Source organism: Diabrotica undecimpunctata, chromosome 5 (assembly GCF_040954645.1).
Source record: "Diabrotica undecimpunctata isolate CICGRU chromosome 5, icDiaUnde3, whole genome shotgun sequence".
In the NCBI taxonomy this organism is placed as follows: domain Eukaryota; kingdom Metazoa; phylum Arthropoda; class Insecta; order Coleoptera; family Chrysomelidae; genus Diabrotica; species Diabrotica undecimpunctata.
The window spans coordinates 97,614,699-97,630,483 of record NC_092807.1 but is presented as its reverse complement, the minus strand read 5'-3'; the positions used below and the strand labels follow the sequence as shown (position 1 = coordinate 97,630,483).

At 32.2% G+C, this 15,785-nt stretch overlaps 1 protein-coding gene across 1 annotated transcript in view; it reads left to right on the top strand.

The window, feature by feature from the left end:
• LOC140441530 (UDP-glucosyltransferase 2-like) overlaps window positions 1-15,785 on the top strand; it is a 51,446-nt gene that overhangs the window by 29,727 nt on the left and 5,934 nt on the right. Inside the window, exons 2-3 of the mRNA XM_072532310.1 lie at window positions 12,080-12,317; window positions 13,459-14,009. Coding sequence (XP_072388411.1) covers window positions 12,080-12,317; window positions 13,459-14,009 — 789 coding nt within the window. The remainder of the gene's footprint in view (window positions 1-12,079; window positions 12,318-13,458; window positions 14,010-15,785) is intronic.

The following is a 15,785-nucleotide window of genomic DNA, read 5'->3' as shown; positions in this document are numbered from 1 at the left end:
ATTAATTGTTTTGTTTACTTCTTCTCTGTATTTATATGGTATTGGGTATGATTTTGTTTTAAAATCTTTTTCTTCTTTAACTTTTATACTATGGATATAATTTTGTGCAATTCTATTTTCTTTATTGACAAGTCCCTTGTGTTGCTGCAATATGGAAATGACTATTGATTTATATTCTTCAGGGCAATTTAAAACTTTTATCACATCTTCTTCTTTACAAATAAAATTATTCTTCATTATGTACTCATTATTCCTTGCTTCCAAATTTACGCACTCCGCCTCGTAGGCATCCATCTGCTTAAAATTTCCATTCCTTAAATATTCACTACAATAATTATTCTTTACATTCTTTTGGGACATATCCCTATCATCAAAATACATTTCTTCTTCATAAACATCACTATTTTCTTTTAATAATATCCTATCAACTCTTATTCCTTCTTCCACCTCATCTTTCTGCATAAATTTAATTATTTGCCCTTCCAAAGTTACCATTTTTTCTTCAAAATCTATCTTTACTTTCTTCTTTTCCAATTCATCATTTCCCATTAATATATCAACACATAAATCTTTGACAATAAATCCTTGCATATTAATTTCTTTATTAAGAATATTAATTTTAAAATTGGCTAGTTTATCAATTTCACCCAACTTCTTATTATTTGCACCAATAATTTTAATTTTTGGAATCTTTATTATATCTGATAGTTTTAATGTATTAAAAATAAAATTCTCCGAGACTAAAGTACTTTCTGAACCAGTATCTATCATAATCTTAATCATTTTATTTTTGGCCAAAGCATTTATATAAATTAAATTAATAGATTCAATAATTTTCTCTTCATCTAAAGAAATAAATTCAGAAGGTTTTTCATAATAGCAATGGCCTAACTTGTAATTCAGAAAGTTTACTGCACAAAATTTTGATTATTAGAATTGTCAGATTGTATCTGACCACTTGGATCTGATGTCCTATGTCTTTCCCTACTATGACTTCTACTCACATTTTCCTGCCTTGTACTATTTTGTTCCCTGTCTTCACAGCTTCTATTCCTTCGAACACAATTTACCTGTCTGTTATAGTTAGGTCGCTCTGTATTTCTTCTATTATTAAAATCTTGTCTATTATTATTAGTACTGTCATTAAAATGTTGTCTATTATAATTAGTATTATTATTAAAATTTTGTCTATTATAACTAGTATTATTATTAAAGTTCTGTCTATTTGGATTACTGTTATTATTATTAAAATTTTGTAAATTATTACCATACCTAGTATTAATGTTATATAATTTTCTATATTGTTGAATATCATTTTTATTATATTGAAAGTTATTATTGTTTTTTCTGTTGTTATTATTACTTGTCATATTGCCTCTTTGTATTCTTTGAATAAAATTAATAAAATTATCTATTGTTTGAATATTTTGTACAGTTACGGTTTGCACAACATCAGCATCAAAATGTCTAGATACATTTAAGACTGTTTCATCCTCTCTAAGTGGTGGTTCTAAATATTTTGCAACTGTTATCAATTTCAATGCATAATCTACCATATTTGATTTTAAATTTTGATTATACTTTCCAAAATATAGAATTTCTCTAAACTTGGCTTGCTCTAATTCACCCCAATAATAATTTAAAAATTTATTTTCAAATGTTTGAAAATTATCTAAATCATTCTCAATACTAGCAAACCAAGTTGCTGCATTGTCATTTAATGTCACTCTAATATAATCTTTAATATCATTAATATTATTCACAAATCTTAATTTATGTTTTAAACTATTTATGTATACTCTAGGATGCAAATTTTTTATATTACCAGAGAATTTAATCCCAGTCTCATTTGTTAAATTTAAGTAAGGTCTCCCTATGTCTCTCATTTGTGAAATATCATCTATTCTCTGTTCCACATTTCTTATTTGATTACAATTTATTTGGATATTTTGTTGTATATCGTCTAATTTTTCTTCTGTGTTTCTCCTGTCTTCGTTAATTTTTACTTCTAAGTTACATTTCTGTAACTCTATTTTCTGTTCTATATCTATCTTATTATCTTGAATAATCCTCTTTACTTCTGTCCTCTCATTGTCTATCCTTTTCTTGTAGTCATTCCGTATACTTTTTATTTCATTTGCTACTTTTTTCTCTGCAGCTTCAAGTTTTTTATCCATTTGTTTTACAATTTTATTATTATTATCTTCTATTTTCTTTTCTAATTTTCTATAATTCTCTTCCAATTTCTGTTCCATTTTTTTCATGTCTTCTTTGACTTCTTTTGAATTCTCTTCCAATTTTTTTATGTCTTCTTTGATTTCTTTTGAATTCTCTTCCATTTTCTGTTCCATTTTTTTCATGTCTTCTTTGACTTCTTGTGAATTCTGTTCCATTTTGTGTTCTATTTTTTTCGTATTCTCTTCCATTGTCTTGTTCATCTGCATCAATAATGACATCAAAGCTGCCATATTGACATTTTCCTCTCTTTCTGGATTCATTTCTGCAGTATCTTGTGGAGCTTGAACTAAACTCTCCTCTTGTATAGGTTGTGTTTCTACTTCCACATCTTCTTCATTCTTTTTGCTTCTTGTACCTTTCTTTCCTTGAGACATTTTGAGACTTTACTTGTTCAAATATAATTAGAAATAAAATCTATAATTTTTTCTTTCTACTGATAATTAATTTAATTATATGAGAGCACTTATCTTCCCAAACTAATTCTTTTAAATAGAGAGCCCCACGTTGGGTGCCAAATTGTTATGATGTGTTTTTTTTTGTTTGAATTATGAGCAATGAGTATTTTTAAAAATATATTATATAGGGTTTTTATCGCGGTTCTCAAAGAATTAGCTTGTAAGTACTTTTTTAAATTATCTTTATTATAACTATTATGAAACACACATATATATCTAACCTAGTCAATGTAAATTTAAAATAAACTATCTTTAAACTGATATTCTTATTAAACTAATTAAATTCTATAGACAATCTAAAATTTAAACAAACTATCTTCAAAATTGAAATTGTTATGACACTAACTAAATTATATTAACAAAATTTTGTACCTTTCTTTCACTGAATGCCTAAATGAACTGTTTTCCACTATATATATTCTAATCACCACTGAATGTCTTCGTACTTCGGTTATCCTTGTTTTTGTGAAATTTCTTTTTCCAATTATCAGCTTCTACCAATCTAAGATATATTTTTCTTCACCATCATTTATATACCACCAACCAAACCAGCAAACAGCATTTATATTTATTCTTCTTTTCAATATACCAATATCCACTTATTATAAGTTGATTTATACTAATCTCCAACCATAATATAATTTAATTTCTTCCAATATACTTTTTTAATCTTCAATAATCATTTGTGTATAATTATAAATGTGCATTAAATTATATGCATAATTTTTAATCTTCATTTAACTCACTATATTAAACAATTGGACTATTTGTACTTGATTCACTGACTCTAACTAACTTTCATAATAAACTGCTTGACTTCTGACTAAAAACTTCCAAAACTTTTCTGACTGCACTATCTACAACTTTTCTGACTAAAAACTTTCAAAAAACTGCCATAAACTGCCATCTTGAATCCAAATCACGGGTATTTATATCTTTCGGATATTCTAGAACCATCTCGTAAGAGATCATGTTCCAATTTGTTCTATTTCATACTTGTCTGAATTTTCTGGAACAAACCATTTCGCAAACATGGCCATCTCCGGAGATCCAGAGAATTCCATTCTTTTCTATTAATAATTTTGTTTACATTTAGGCTTTTCAGATCAGAATATATAATTAAATTAGTAACTAACACTCTAATTTAATAAAATACACATTTCAAACAATATATTATTATAACCCACTTTATATTCGTAAATATTATTAAACGTCACTTCAGAGTATAAATATCTGTCAATCTCCGAGAGTATTTTTGGTTGCCTATGCACATGGCTCACTTAAATTTATTTACAACATAAAAATTACTAAAATACAACTTTTTACAATTATTATATGCTAATTTATTAAAAATGCCCTCACATAAATAATTTTTATAAAATTCTCTAGTATATAACTTATTTAAAATAATCAAATACTTTTTTATATCTAATATTATGTAGTATATAACTTATAAATTATTTTCTATAAACCCTAATTGTCACAATATATATATATATATATATATATAAAAATATATATATGTATATATATTCGACAATTTTGTATATTATGGCCTTGATATAACTGTTTGTCAAGTACTTTATTTTTTTACCTTTATATTTTGATGTTTATTCCTTTACATCCAATATCTCTTTTATCACTACCATTGACATATCTGTTTCTTATCATTTTTCCATTGTCTTCATTTTTCTTGTAGTTTTTTGAAAATTTTTGTTATGTCTCTAGTTCTCAACTTCAAATTATTCTTACGAGACTCGTTTCTTTCTTGTTAATCGTTTTACTAAACAAATATAACATTATCTATCTATCTATACAGCCCTTGCTGTCCAATTTTGGACATAGACCTCCTCTTCCTTCTTCCACGTCTCTCTATTGTAGGCAGTTTGTATCCAATTCGCTCCTGCGTGTTTCTTCAAGTCATCTGACCATCGGATTTGTGGCCTTCCTCTTTTTCGTTTGTAACTATATGGTCTCCAGTGTATAATCATCTTATTCCATCTGTCGTCTTTCTGTCTTATGGTATGTCCAGCGAACTTCCACTTAAGTTTTGCTATCTGCGTTAATACATCGGTCACTTTTGTTTTGTTGCGGATCCAAGTATTTCTTTTCTTGTCTGATAGCCTGATGTTCAGCATTTGCCTTTCAGCATTACAATTGTTTGTGCAATTGTAATTATTAGTTCTTCTGGTTGGTTGGTCATAATTTTCGTTTTATTATAATTCATTTGTAGACCTATTTTTGTTGATTCGCTATTTAATTCATCCATCATATTTTGCAATTCTTCCCTTTTATCTGTTATTAATACAATGTCGTCTGCGTATCTTAAGTGATTCAAGTATTGGCCATTTATGTTAATACCCCGTTTTTCCCATTGTAATTTCCTCATAACGTCTTCCAAAGCTTGATTGAATAGTTTGGGTGATATAGTGTCACCCTGTCTGACTCCTTGCCGTATCTTAATGGGCTCCGTTTGTTCAACTATTTTAATGTATGTTGTTGCTTGATCATATATATTGAAAATGAAGTCCGTGTATCTATAGTCTATTCTCCCATTTTGTAAAGACTTCTTTACTGCCCAATGTTCCACCTTATCGAATGCTTTTTCAAAGTCTACAAATGCCATATACATTGGGATTTCATATTCGTTGGCCTTTTCAATTAATATTTTTATCGTAAGCAGATGGTCGCTTGTACTGAATCCTTTTCTAAAACCGGCTTGCTCTCTTGACTGGTAATTATCTAACTTAGTTGTTAATCTGTTTGTTGGTAGTTTATTTAACAGTTTGTACATTACATTCAGTAGCGTTATGGGCCTATAGTTTTTCAGATCTTTTCTATCGCCTTTTTTAAATAGTAATAGTGTTATTACCTCGTTCCATGAGGTGGGTATTTGTTTTGTGTTCAATATTTCATTCATTAGTACATAAAGGACTTCCACTGTAGTTTTCCCCCCATTTTTTAGTATTTCCACAGTTATTCCATCTTTCCCAGGAGATTTGTCATTCTTCATTTCTTTGAGTGCCTTTTTTATTTCAGTTTTACATTAACATAACTAGTTAATGTTATAATTAATATAACATTAACTGGTTCAAATTTCAAATAGAATTGGAAGTGGGTATTAAAGAGAAAATTAAATAATTAATTCACAACGAAGACTACTTCTCAGGACAAATTATACACTAAAATTAAAATCACTTATAAGGACCATGCGGAGAAATCGAGTAATGTAAAATATTAAATATAAAAATTTACATTTTAACGTAATTAGAAAAAGTAGATTGAAACTACAGAGTCATCTAAATAAAGTGTTCACCGTTGACTAAAATTATTAAGTGACGCCTCTAACGGAAGTTGGTCATGCTCAGATTGATTCTAGTTCGGCTACATAATTAAAAGGCATTGTACATTTCTAGAGCATATTTTATTGATTGCCTGGACAACTTTTTGAAATATTTATGCCCTCCTTATTTTTTTACCGATGACTTATAACTAACGATTGGGTAGTATTTTCCCATGCGTATCAATATAAAATTTAAATCTCTTTAAATTTTTATTTCATAAATATTTTTTATATAAAAATATATCTTCTTCTCATTGCGCCGTCTCCTTTCGAAGGTTGGCGATCCAAATGGCAATTGTAGTTTTGGAAACTGCTGCGCGAAAGATCTCTGCGGATGAGCGGTAATTTATAGTAGGACGCAAGATAAAAATATATGGTAGGACGCAAAAAGTTCCATTATTCCATCATTTTGACATTTAGTACAAATAATTATGAATTTATAGGGTAAACCACCCAATTGTTGACACTAGTCCAATTATTGGCAGTGGACACTTTATTTTTTAATAATTAAGGAGCAATTCACTGTAAGTACTTACTTCCACTTTTGTAATGATGTGGCAACATATATTATTTATGGTAGAGTATAGAATACTATAATCACAGAATACACGATCCCAACGTTGGGATGGTGTATTCTGTGCTATAATCGTCAATATCCCGCCAACTATTCGAGAGTGAAGGTTAGACGTTAAGTTATCCTTACATTTTACCTTTTATCTGATTTCAGTAAGGCATCATCAATGTTAAGAGTTAAGTTTATAATTGTTATTTTGGCTGTGATAACTAAAATGATATATCAGGTTAATCTCTAGATTACATTGTATCGTTTTCTCGTTTTTATGCTTATTTTCTACAAAAGCATAATTATTTTTGTTAATGCCAACAATTGGATGTCATATGTCAAATGCTAGTGATTGGCAGTGCTGCCAATAATTAGGTAGCCGAGGTATTTATGTACATTTATTGATTGACACCTTGAATTTCAGGAAGAAAAAAATGCCTAAAGTACACAAGAAAAGCAAATATACAAAAACGAAAAGCGAAAATTTTTAAAAAGTAGCACATGGTCCAAATACTTATTTAAGTATTTCAGAAAGCACTGTATTAGAAAAATGGGGAGTAGATTCTCACAAAAAAGGGTTTCCAAAAAGAAAAGAGGACATCCAAGCTTCTGTTAAGTCATTTTTGGATCAGAATCCACGACCAAATCCATTTAAAAAAAATCTTCCTGGGGATCATCGGTATCAATCGTTTTTAAGAAGACATCCCAATTTAACAAATAGAATTCCTGAAGCTGTAAAAAATTCCAGTGGAAACGTGTCAGATAAAAACTCCATTTAAGGATAACACTCCTGGGGATGAGTGGTACGGGAGTTTTGAAAGACGTCACCAACTTAGCATGAAAAATCCCAAGCTGTAGAGTACGCAAGAAAAATAAATGACAGTTCCTTTCATCATCCAAGAATATTTTGATATTCTCAAAAGTCTCTAAAAGGCGCTTGGAACCAACAACTCGTAACCTGGCAGAGACATAATACTGGTCTTAAAATTTCAAAAAAAGAGTTTTCTCTGACGATAGGCACTACATGGAAAAACTTAAGCGTAAAAATGATCAAAAACGGGTTTAGAAAAGCTGGTATATATCCATTTAACCGTCATGTCATACCAGAGGAAAAATACCACTGTGAAAGCCTAAAAAGATGGAAAGAACAAAAGAGTTTAGAAGACCAGACAATAGTTGTAGCTGAAACCGCAAATACTAATATGGATGCTATTACCGCCGGCAATATTGATCAGTCGATAAATAAAAACCAGATTGTGGAAAACCATTCAACCAATATTTCTGATGCAACTCCAAGTAGTAGTTCTTCAAAAAGTTTTGAGGAGCTGCTATTAAACAGACAAATAAGTAAAGTCCTTCGGACCCAAAATGAAAAAGAGTAGCTGCAGGGGCAGAAGTCGTTACTTCCGAAGAAGTTTTGAATAAAAGAGTAGAAAATAGATTGAAGAACATAAAATAAATAGAAAAACAAACAAAAGAAGAAAAACGCAGAAAGAAAAAAGAAGCAAAATTCAAAAACCGAAGAGGATTAAGAAACGAGAAGAAACTTTTAGTAGCTCAGAATCGGAAGATTTGGTAGAAATGTTGAGTCTGAAGATGATCTAGATCCTGAAATATTTAAAGAAAAGAACAAATAATTTAGAAAGAAGTGAAAACAATTGGAGAGTTGGGAAAGACCCAAATCGCGCTGGGTATTTGGGTTGTTGTAGAGTACACATTTAAAAAAAATATTTAACATTTTATTGGAAGAATTGATAACAAGATTGAAAATGAATAGAAAATTTGCTTTTTAAGATATAAAAAGAGTAATAACACCTTTTTTTGGCCTGATATAGAAGACACGGATATGATAGTTGAAGACGATATTGTAATTTTTTTACCAGAACCCGTTAAACACAGAAGGATCATTTTATTTTTAACGTAAATTTCAGGATAAACCTTTAAATCTTAAAAGGTTTGTAATTTGCTTAAAAATAAATTAATTCAAATTTTTCAAACACTAAAAAATTTATTTTTTCTTGCACTTTTAAATTATTTACACTTACCCCAAAAATAACACACGCTGTTCTAAGCCAAAATCCATTGTCACACTTACCCTAAATTGACGGGAAAGTCGTTAAGGTAGTAAAGTCCGTAAGCATTCTAGGAAAAAAATATCATGACTTAAAACATCTCCTAAATCATGCAGAATATGTCATAAAAATCATCTAATTGAAAACTAGTTCACACTTCGACGGGTTCACCTTAAGTAAAGAACATAACAAAGATAACTTAATATTCTATGTGACAAAACATGTTATGAATGAAAGTTATTATGTAATGAATATGAGTTGTGTTACACTTTCCTTGCGAACTGTCTTATTAAGTTTCTGACTGATCTAAGGAATCGCTTCTCACCCTTCATCTAGTTCCGCCATTGTCGCTAGTGCTGAATTACACACCCAAACCCTGAGTCTAAGTTTATCCCATAGGTGCTCGATGGGATTCAGATCCGGACTCAATGGAAGCCAGTCCATTGTGGTTATATTGATGTTGACCTGGTAATCTTTCGTAATCCGCGCTGTGTGACAACGAGCGTTATTATGCATTAGCATGAAGCCGTCGCCTATGTAACAAGCGCAAGGAACAACATAATCTTGGATAAAATCCGTAATGTAACTATCCATTGTCAAACCCTCTCCGCGACCACTACCGGTAACGAACACTGTTTTTCCTTCTAAAGAGACACCACTCCAAAACATACACGAACCACATCCTGTTTCAACATTGCAGCACGAAGCAAATGATTTTATACAAGCACATTTGACCCTCGTCAGAGAATAAAACTCTGCTCCATTGACCAAGGTCCCAATTGACGTGTTCTCGGGCAAACTGAAGTTAATCTTGTTTCTGATGTGCGTTCAGTTTGGGCCCTGTGTTAGCTCGTCTGGGAGTCCTAGTGGCAGTCTTAAATCTTCCCCCAACAGTCCACTGAGTAACAGTGACACCTTGTACATTCTTCAACGATTGTTGAATCTCAACTCAAGTCGCATGCCGATTCCGAAAGGCACTCAGGACAATGAGTCGATCGACCCGAACCTGGTCGTCGACTATAGCTACCGGTCTCTCATTCCAACGGTTTTCTAATTTTTCGATGCGCCCTTATGAAACAAATTATATTTGCCTTAAAATTAGGCTTCAATTTCGACAATTACTTCTTTATTGGAGCGATACCTCTTATCACAGAGCATTTTTTTAAGATCGGATAAAAGGTGGTAATCGCTTGGGGCCAGATCGTGGCTATTCGTTGAGTGCAAAAACAATTCAAAGCATATTTCGTGTATTTTTGGCATCGTCTTCATCGACCAAAAAATCGATGTAGTAGTCACTGTTCTCTCCATGTTTACAAAAGTAAATGAAAATAATTCCTTGCGGGTTCCAAAATACAGATACCATAACCTTTTCGGCGGTTTATTGGTTCATTGATCGCATTGGACGGTTTAGTCCGGATGCTGTCCACTCAGATGACTTCCGATTTAATTTTGGAGTGAAATGATGGATACATGTTTCATCCATTGTGATATAACGATGCAAAACTCCGACTTATTGCGATTAAGCATGTCTACACAGCGCCGAGACTCATCAATTCGTTGTTGTTTTTGGTCTGGTGTGAAAACAAAATCAAACTAACATCTTAACAAAACTGTGGACAACGTTGAAAAGATCTAACATCAACCACACATTGATAAATGCTGTACAAGAACTATATAGAGACTCAAAGGCACAGATAAAAACAGGAAAATATCTAATGGAAGAATTCCTGGTTACCAAAGGCTTGCGACAGGGATGCTGTATCTCACCAACCTTATTCAAGATATATGTTGCAGCGGCATTTTAAAGATGGAAAAGAAAGGTACATAGGATGGGTATAGAGCTTAGCAATGAATGTATATATACACTCCAGTTTGCTGGTGACCAGGTAGTGCTAGCGACCGACAGGGAAGACATGCAGTACATGCTAAGAAAACTGATAGAAGAATATAACGACTGGGGAATGAATGTCAATACAACAAAAACCAAATATCTTTGTATTGGAAACGAGTCAGATAACATAGACCTCGAAAACGGACAACATATTTCCTGCTGTCAGAGCTATGACTACTTGGGTGTTACCTTTGACAATACAGGAACTGATACACGGGAAATAGAAAAACGAATCACTCAAGCAAAGAAATTCTTAGGATGTCTCAATGGTATACTGTGGAGTAAAGAGATAACGAAAGGAAGGAAATTTAATATATATGAGACCATGATTAAAACTACTCTTCTTTATGGCGCTGAAACATAGAGAATTAGTGAAAAGAACAAAAAGCGAATAGAAGCAGTAGAGATGGATGCAATGAGAAGATCTTTAGGTATTTCCAGACGAGACCGAATCAGAAATGATGTAATAAATCAACGTATGGGAATAGAAGGAAATATAACTCAAGATATAGAGAAGAAACAATTAAGGTGGTATGGGCATGTTCAACGGATGCCAGCATCAAGACTCCCCAAAAAAGTAATAGAATGGCAACCGATAGGTCGACGGAAAAGAGGAAGACCCAGATTAGAATGGCAACACGGCGTAAACAAGTCCATGAGCGAAAGAAATTTAACAACAAACGACTGCGAAGATAGGAAGAGATGGTGTTTAGGTATCGGACAACGTCGAAAGACGTTCTAAACCGATGTATATATGTGAAAAAACGCGACACTCATTTGAAAAACAGTTTTTTCATACCCAAATATTCATGTATAATAGTTAAAATTCTACCCTTTGATAACTTGTCAAGTGTTAACTATCTCTTGCAATGTCACTGTGTGGTTTCCCATAATAATTTTCAGCATTTTTTTGATTTTTTCGGGAATAACTGCATCATTTGGCCTTCTTGAGCCCTCAGCTTCATTGATGTTGGTACGACCGCGGTTTAATTCAGCAAACCATCGTATAATGGTTGTAATGCATGGAGCAGAGTAATCCCGGTACCACTTTTTGAGCCATTTCTCAATTTGGACGGTATTTTTTCCATCAAATAACAGTGATAAATCATCATACGGCATTGCTTTGAATCCATTGTTTATAAAAATCACAAAAGTAGCGTCACTTCAAACACTGTTACTCGGCCAATATTAATCCGAATATCATAAAATTTTGAAAGTATGCTTTTGAAGATTCGGACTACCGAAAAATCAAATCCAAAAATTCCATGGCGACCATGAGAGTCACGATCTCATGGTTAGATTCGGAACTTATTGACCGACGTTTTATCTTCTGTCCTTATTTGCATATTACGTTGTAAATACATTTTAATTTGATGTGTGTATTTGTAATTTATTGTATTTTAAAATTAAGTATTTAAAACGATTTTACCACCGACACGAAATCAGGCTGCACCTGCTTTATCTTAAGATGGTTGCATTTGGAATGAGTAAAAATCTATTAACTTACTTTTATTTTAGTTGATTTAGTTTCGTGGGAAACACAAAATGACTTTGACCATATCAAATTTATGTACGATTATTGGCTTCAGATGACAGAAGGATTGTTTGTTGAACAACCAGTTAAGGATCTAATAAATTCAAACAGTACATTTGACATGGTCATATTCGAAGCCTTTGGAAATGAAGCCGCAATGGGTTTTGCAAAGCATTTTAATGCTTCTTTGGTTGTATTTAATTCTTTAGCAATGAATGAGTGGTAAGTATATTTTTTGTAAGTATTGTTACCTTTTTTGTACAAAAATATGTAATAATAAAACATGTAATATACACTATAATGCAAGGCTTCCCAAACTTATTCGTACTGTGACGCCCTTGGGACTTTGCTATTTTTTTGCGACGCCTCCTCAACCCAACCCCCAATAGTACTTATCAATTTTAGTACAAGCCTAGTAACAGGTTATAGTTATAACAAAAACATTATTTGAACATTTATATTTTTTAATAGAAATTAAGAACGAAATTAAAACATAGGCACAAAAATGAAAAGGGATATTTATTTATTTAACTGGCTGGTTAATGTGAAGGATGTGCTTGCTTTTTTGAGCACAGCTTATAAAACCAGGGCTACAGTTTGGAAATTGCCACTCTCATTTCTTTTTCTAAGTTTATGTTTGACCTGTACTTGTTTTTAATTACCGCAACTGCAGAAAAGCTCGTTTCGCATAAGTACGAAGTCGCAAATGGTAATAAAACCTTTAATGCAGCAATGTTGATGGCCTTTTATATTCATGAGGAAGTAAGCTCAAAAATTCAAACAGTTTGTCCTTGTATTAAAGCTTTAAGCTGGAGTCACAGGACAATTCTGTCAGTTGTTATTCTTCCTCTGTTGAACGTGTCGATGGCGTGGATGACAGGAAAGGGTTTCCGACCCAGTCATATTGCTCCAAGTGTTCGCTCAATGATAACATGTGTTGTGTAAACATAGTTTTTAAAGAGGGATTAAGGATTTCTATTGATTTTTCTTGTATAATACCTTGTAAAGCAGGAAAACAGTCAATGAGTATTGTTTCCCTGGAAAGACTTATTAAGATCATTTAATTTGTTAAGTATGTCACAGAGGTATGCTAATTTTATTATAAACTCTGAATTAATAAAGTTTTGCGCATCATCATGTGATTTTGTATGTAGATACGTGTAAAACGTATTTCTAAAATCGTATCAACGTGCGAGTACGTTGCTTTTGGACAGCCAACGAGAGTTGCAAAAATAATTTAAAGAGGTGTGCTCGGCACCCATTTCTTTACAAAGTTTATGGTAAAGTCTTGATTTCACGGGCTGTGTTTTAATCTATTTAATATTCATGCCCTTATGTTTAATTTTAAACATCTATTTTTTAGGTGCAGTAACTTTATTGGAAATGTAAGACTACCATCTATAACACCCTATAGCATAACCCAGAAAACCAGCACAATGACATTTTATGAACGTCTCATGAACACTTTACATTTTTTATACGACATGTACCACAAAGAATATGTATATTTTCCACGGCAGCAAACAATATTAAAACAAAACTTTGGCAAGGAAATGGATCTTTACGAAGTTATGACAAGTCCGAGCTTCCTGCTTCTGAACTCGCATCCTCTCATCGCCGAACCTTCTTTGCTGACTAGTGCTGCTGTAGAAATTGGAGGGTTCCATGTATCTACTAGAAAGTTACCTAACGATATCAAGAAGTTTTTAGATGATGCTAAGCATGGTGTAGTTTTAATTAGTTTTGGAACCAATGTTAATATGGAAACATTTTCAAATAATACAATTGAGAGTTTGCTGAGAGCTATTCAAAATTTACCGCAGCGGTTTATTTGGAAATTTGATGCGGCACAAGTTAATAACAAACCTGATAATTTGTTGGTATCAAAATGGTTACCTCAGTCGGACATTCTTGGTAAGTATATAACTCCTTTACTTAATTTTGCTAATATAACTCATCTCTGTTCTGTCGGACACAGATCCCAAAGTAATATTCTTTTAAACTTTAGCAGCATAAAAGCGCTAATTGTTTCATATTCTGGTCTCAGATAAGACTTTCATACAAAACTCGTGTGTATGTTTGTTCCAATGTCGTAAAAAATTATTTAAATTGATCTACAACTTTTCTGCTGAATCCTGAGCTATGTGTGAAGCATAAATATATTTCATAAAAACAAATCATAGCAATTATTCTATGTGATTCGTTCTCTGGTTTTTTGGCTATAATTTAAGAATATGCAGATATTAACTCAAATTATTACATTACTCGGATGACAACGTGGCATTAGACAGAAAACAACGTGTTTTAATTTTCGCCTGCATTTTACCCAATTATCGCGTGGTGCAGCGAATATTGAATACTGAGTGAGTGAAAAAGGTAAGGTATAAACCGTGCCGTTCCTAATGCAAGAATAATATAAGTAAAAACGGTACATTAATAGTACAAAATTCTAAACGGACAAATAAAAGTGAGGTTACCAGCTAACAGATTTATTTATAAACACAAACACGGCGAACGCTGCTAGCCAAATTTCGAGCGGTGTTGCCGGATTAAAAAAAAAAAGAAGTAACCTGCCGAAAACAAAAGCAATTTTGGTGCGTGGATAATTGGGCATACTTTCGAGTGGTTGAAACGGGTGTGCTCAGTTAACGCTACGTACAAAACGGCTGAAAACGAGTATAGCGTGGAGGATAAGACAAGAAAAAGAGAAGATGAATGGGAAGATGAGGCAAACGATAGCAGAAGTAAAAAAATACATAGGTCGCCTGGGAATAATAGGCAACTAGAAAAACTATTGGAGAGCCTAAATATTATCACAATGGCAATAAGGGAACTAAGAGAAGAGCAAAAAGAGTACAGAGCGGAAATGATGGAACTCAGACACAAAAATGAAAAGCTGAAACAGGAAAACAGAGAAACCCAACAAAAAGTTAAAGAATTGGAAAATAATATAGACTGAATGGAAAAGGATAAAAGACGAAATATTATAATACTGCAGGGAGTAGAAATGGATACCTACGACCAAAATATAACAAAAGATAACGTCCAAGATTTTTTATACAATGTCAATAAAAAACGTCAAGGTAGTATTTCAAAAAATTAAAATAAATGAGGAGGTATGGACATGGAATAAACATCAGCAATAACTCGTAAAAATAGAAAACCAAAACAGAAACCACAAGAACTAAATAACGTAAATGAAACGGTAGCAATAACAGCAATGGACAAGGAGACGATTGGGATTAAAAACGAGAAAATGAAAACTAATTTGGAAACATGGAACGTAAGAGGCACTTATGAAACGAGAAAACTTAAAAAATTAATTAGAGAAACAAAAAATATGAAATAGATATATTAGCTTTACAAGAAACAAAACAATTAGACACAGAAATAGTAGAAATTGATGATATAGTATTTTTTAAAAGTGGGGGGAGTAACAGATTGCTAGGAACAGACTTTATCATGCAGAAAAGATGGAAAACCAGAGTGCTGAATTTTAAGATGATATCAGATATAATGTGCTCAGTCAGGTTAAAAGGGAATCAACGAAACATAAGCATAATAAGTGTACATGCACCAATAGAAGACGCTACCGAAGAAGACAAAGATGCATACTATGAGCAACTAGAGAGAGAATATGACAGACTACCAGCATTTGATATCAAAATAGCAATTCTAAAGTGAGAAAAT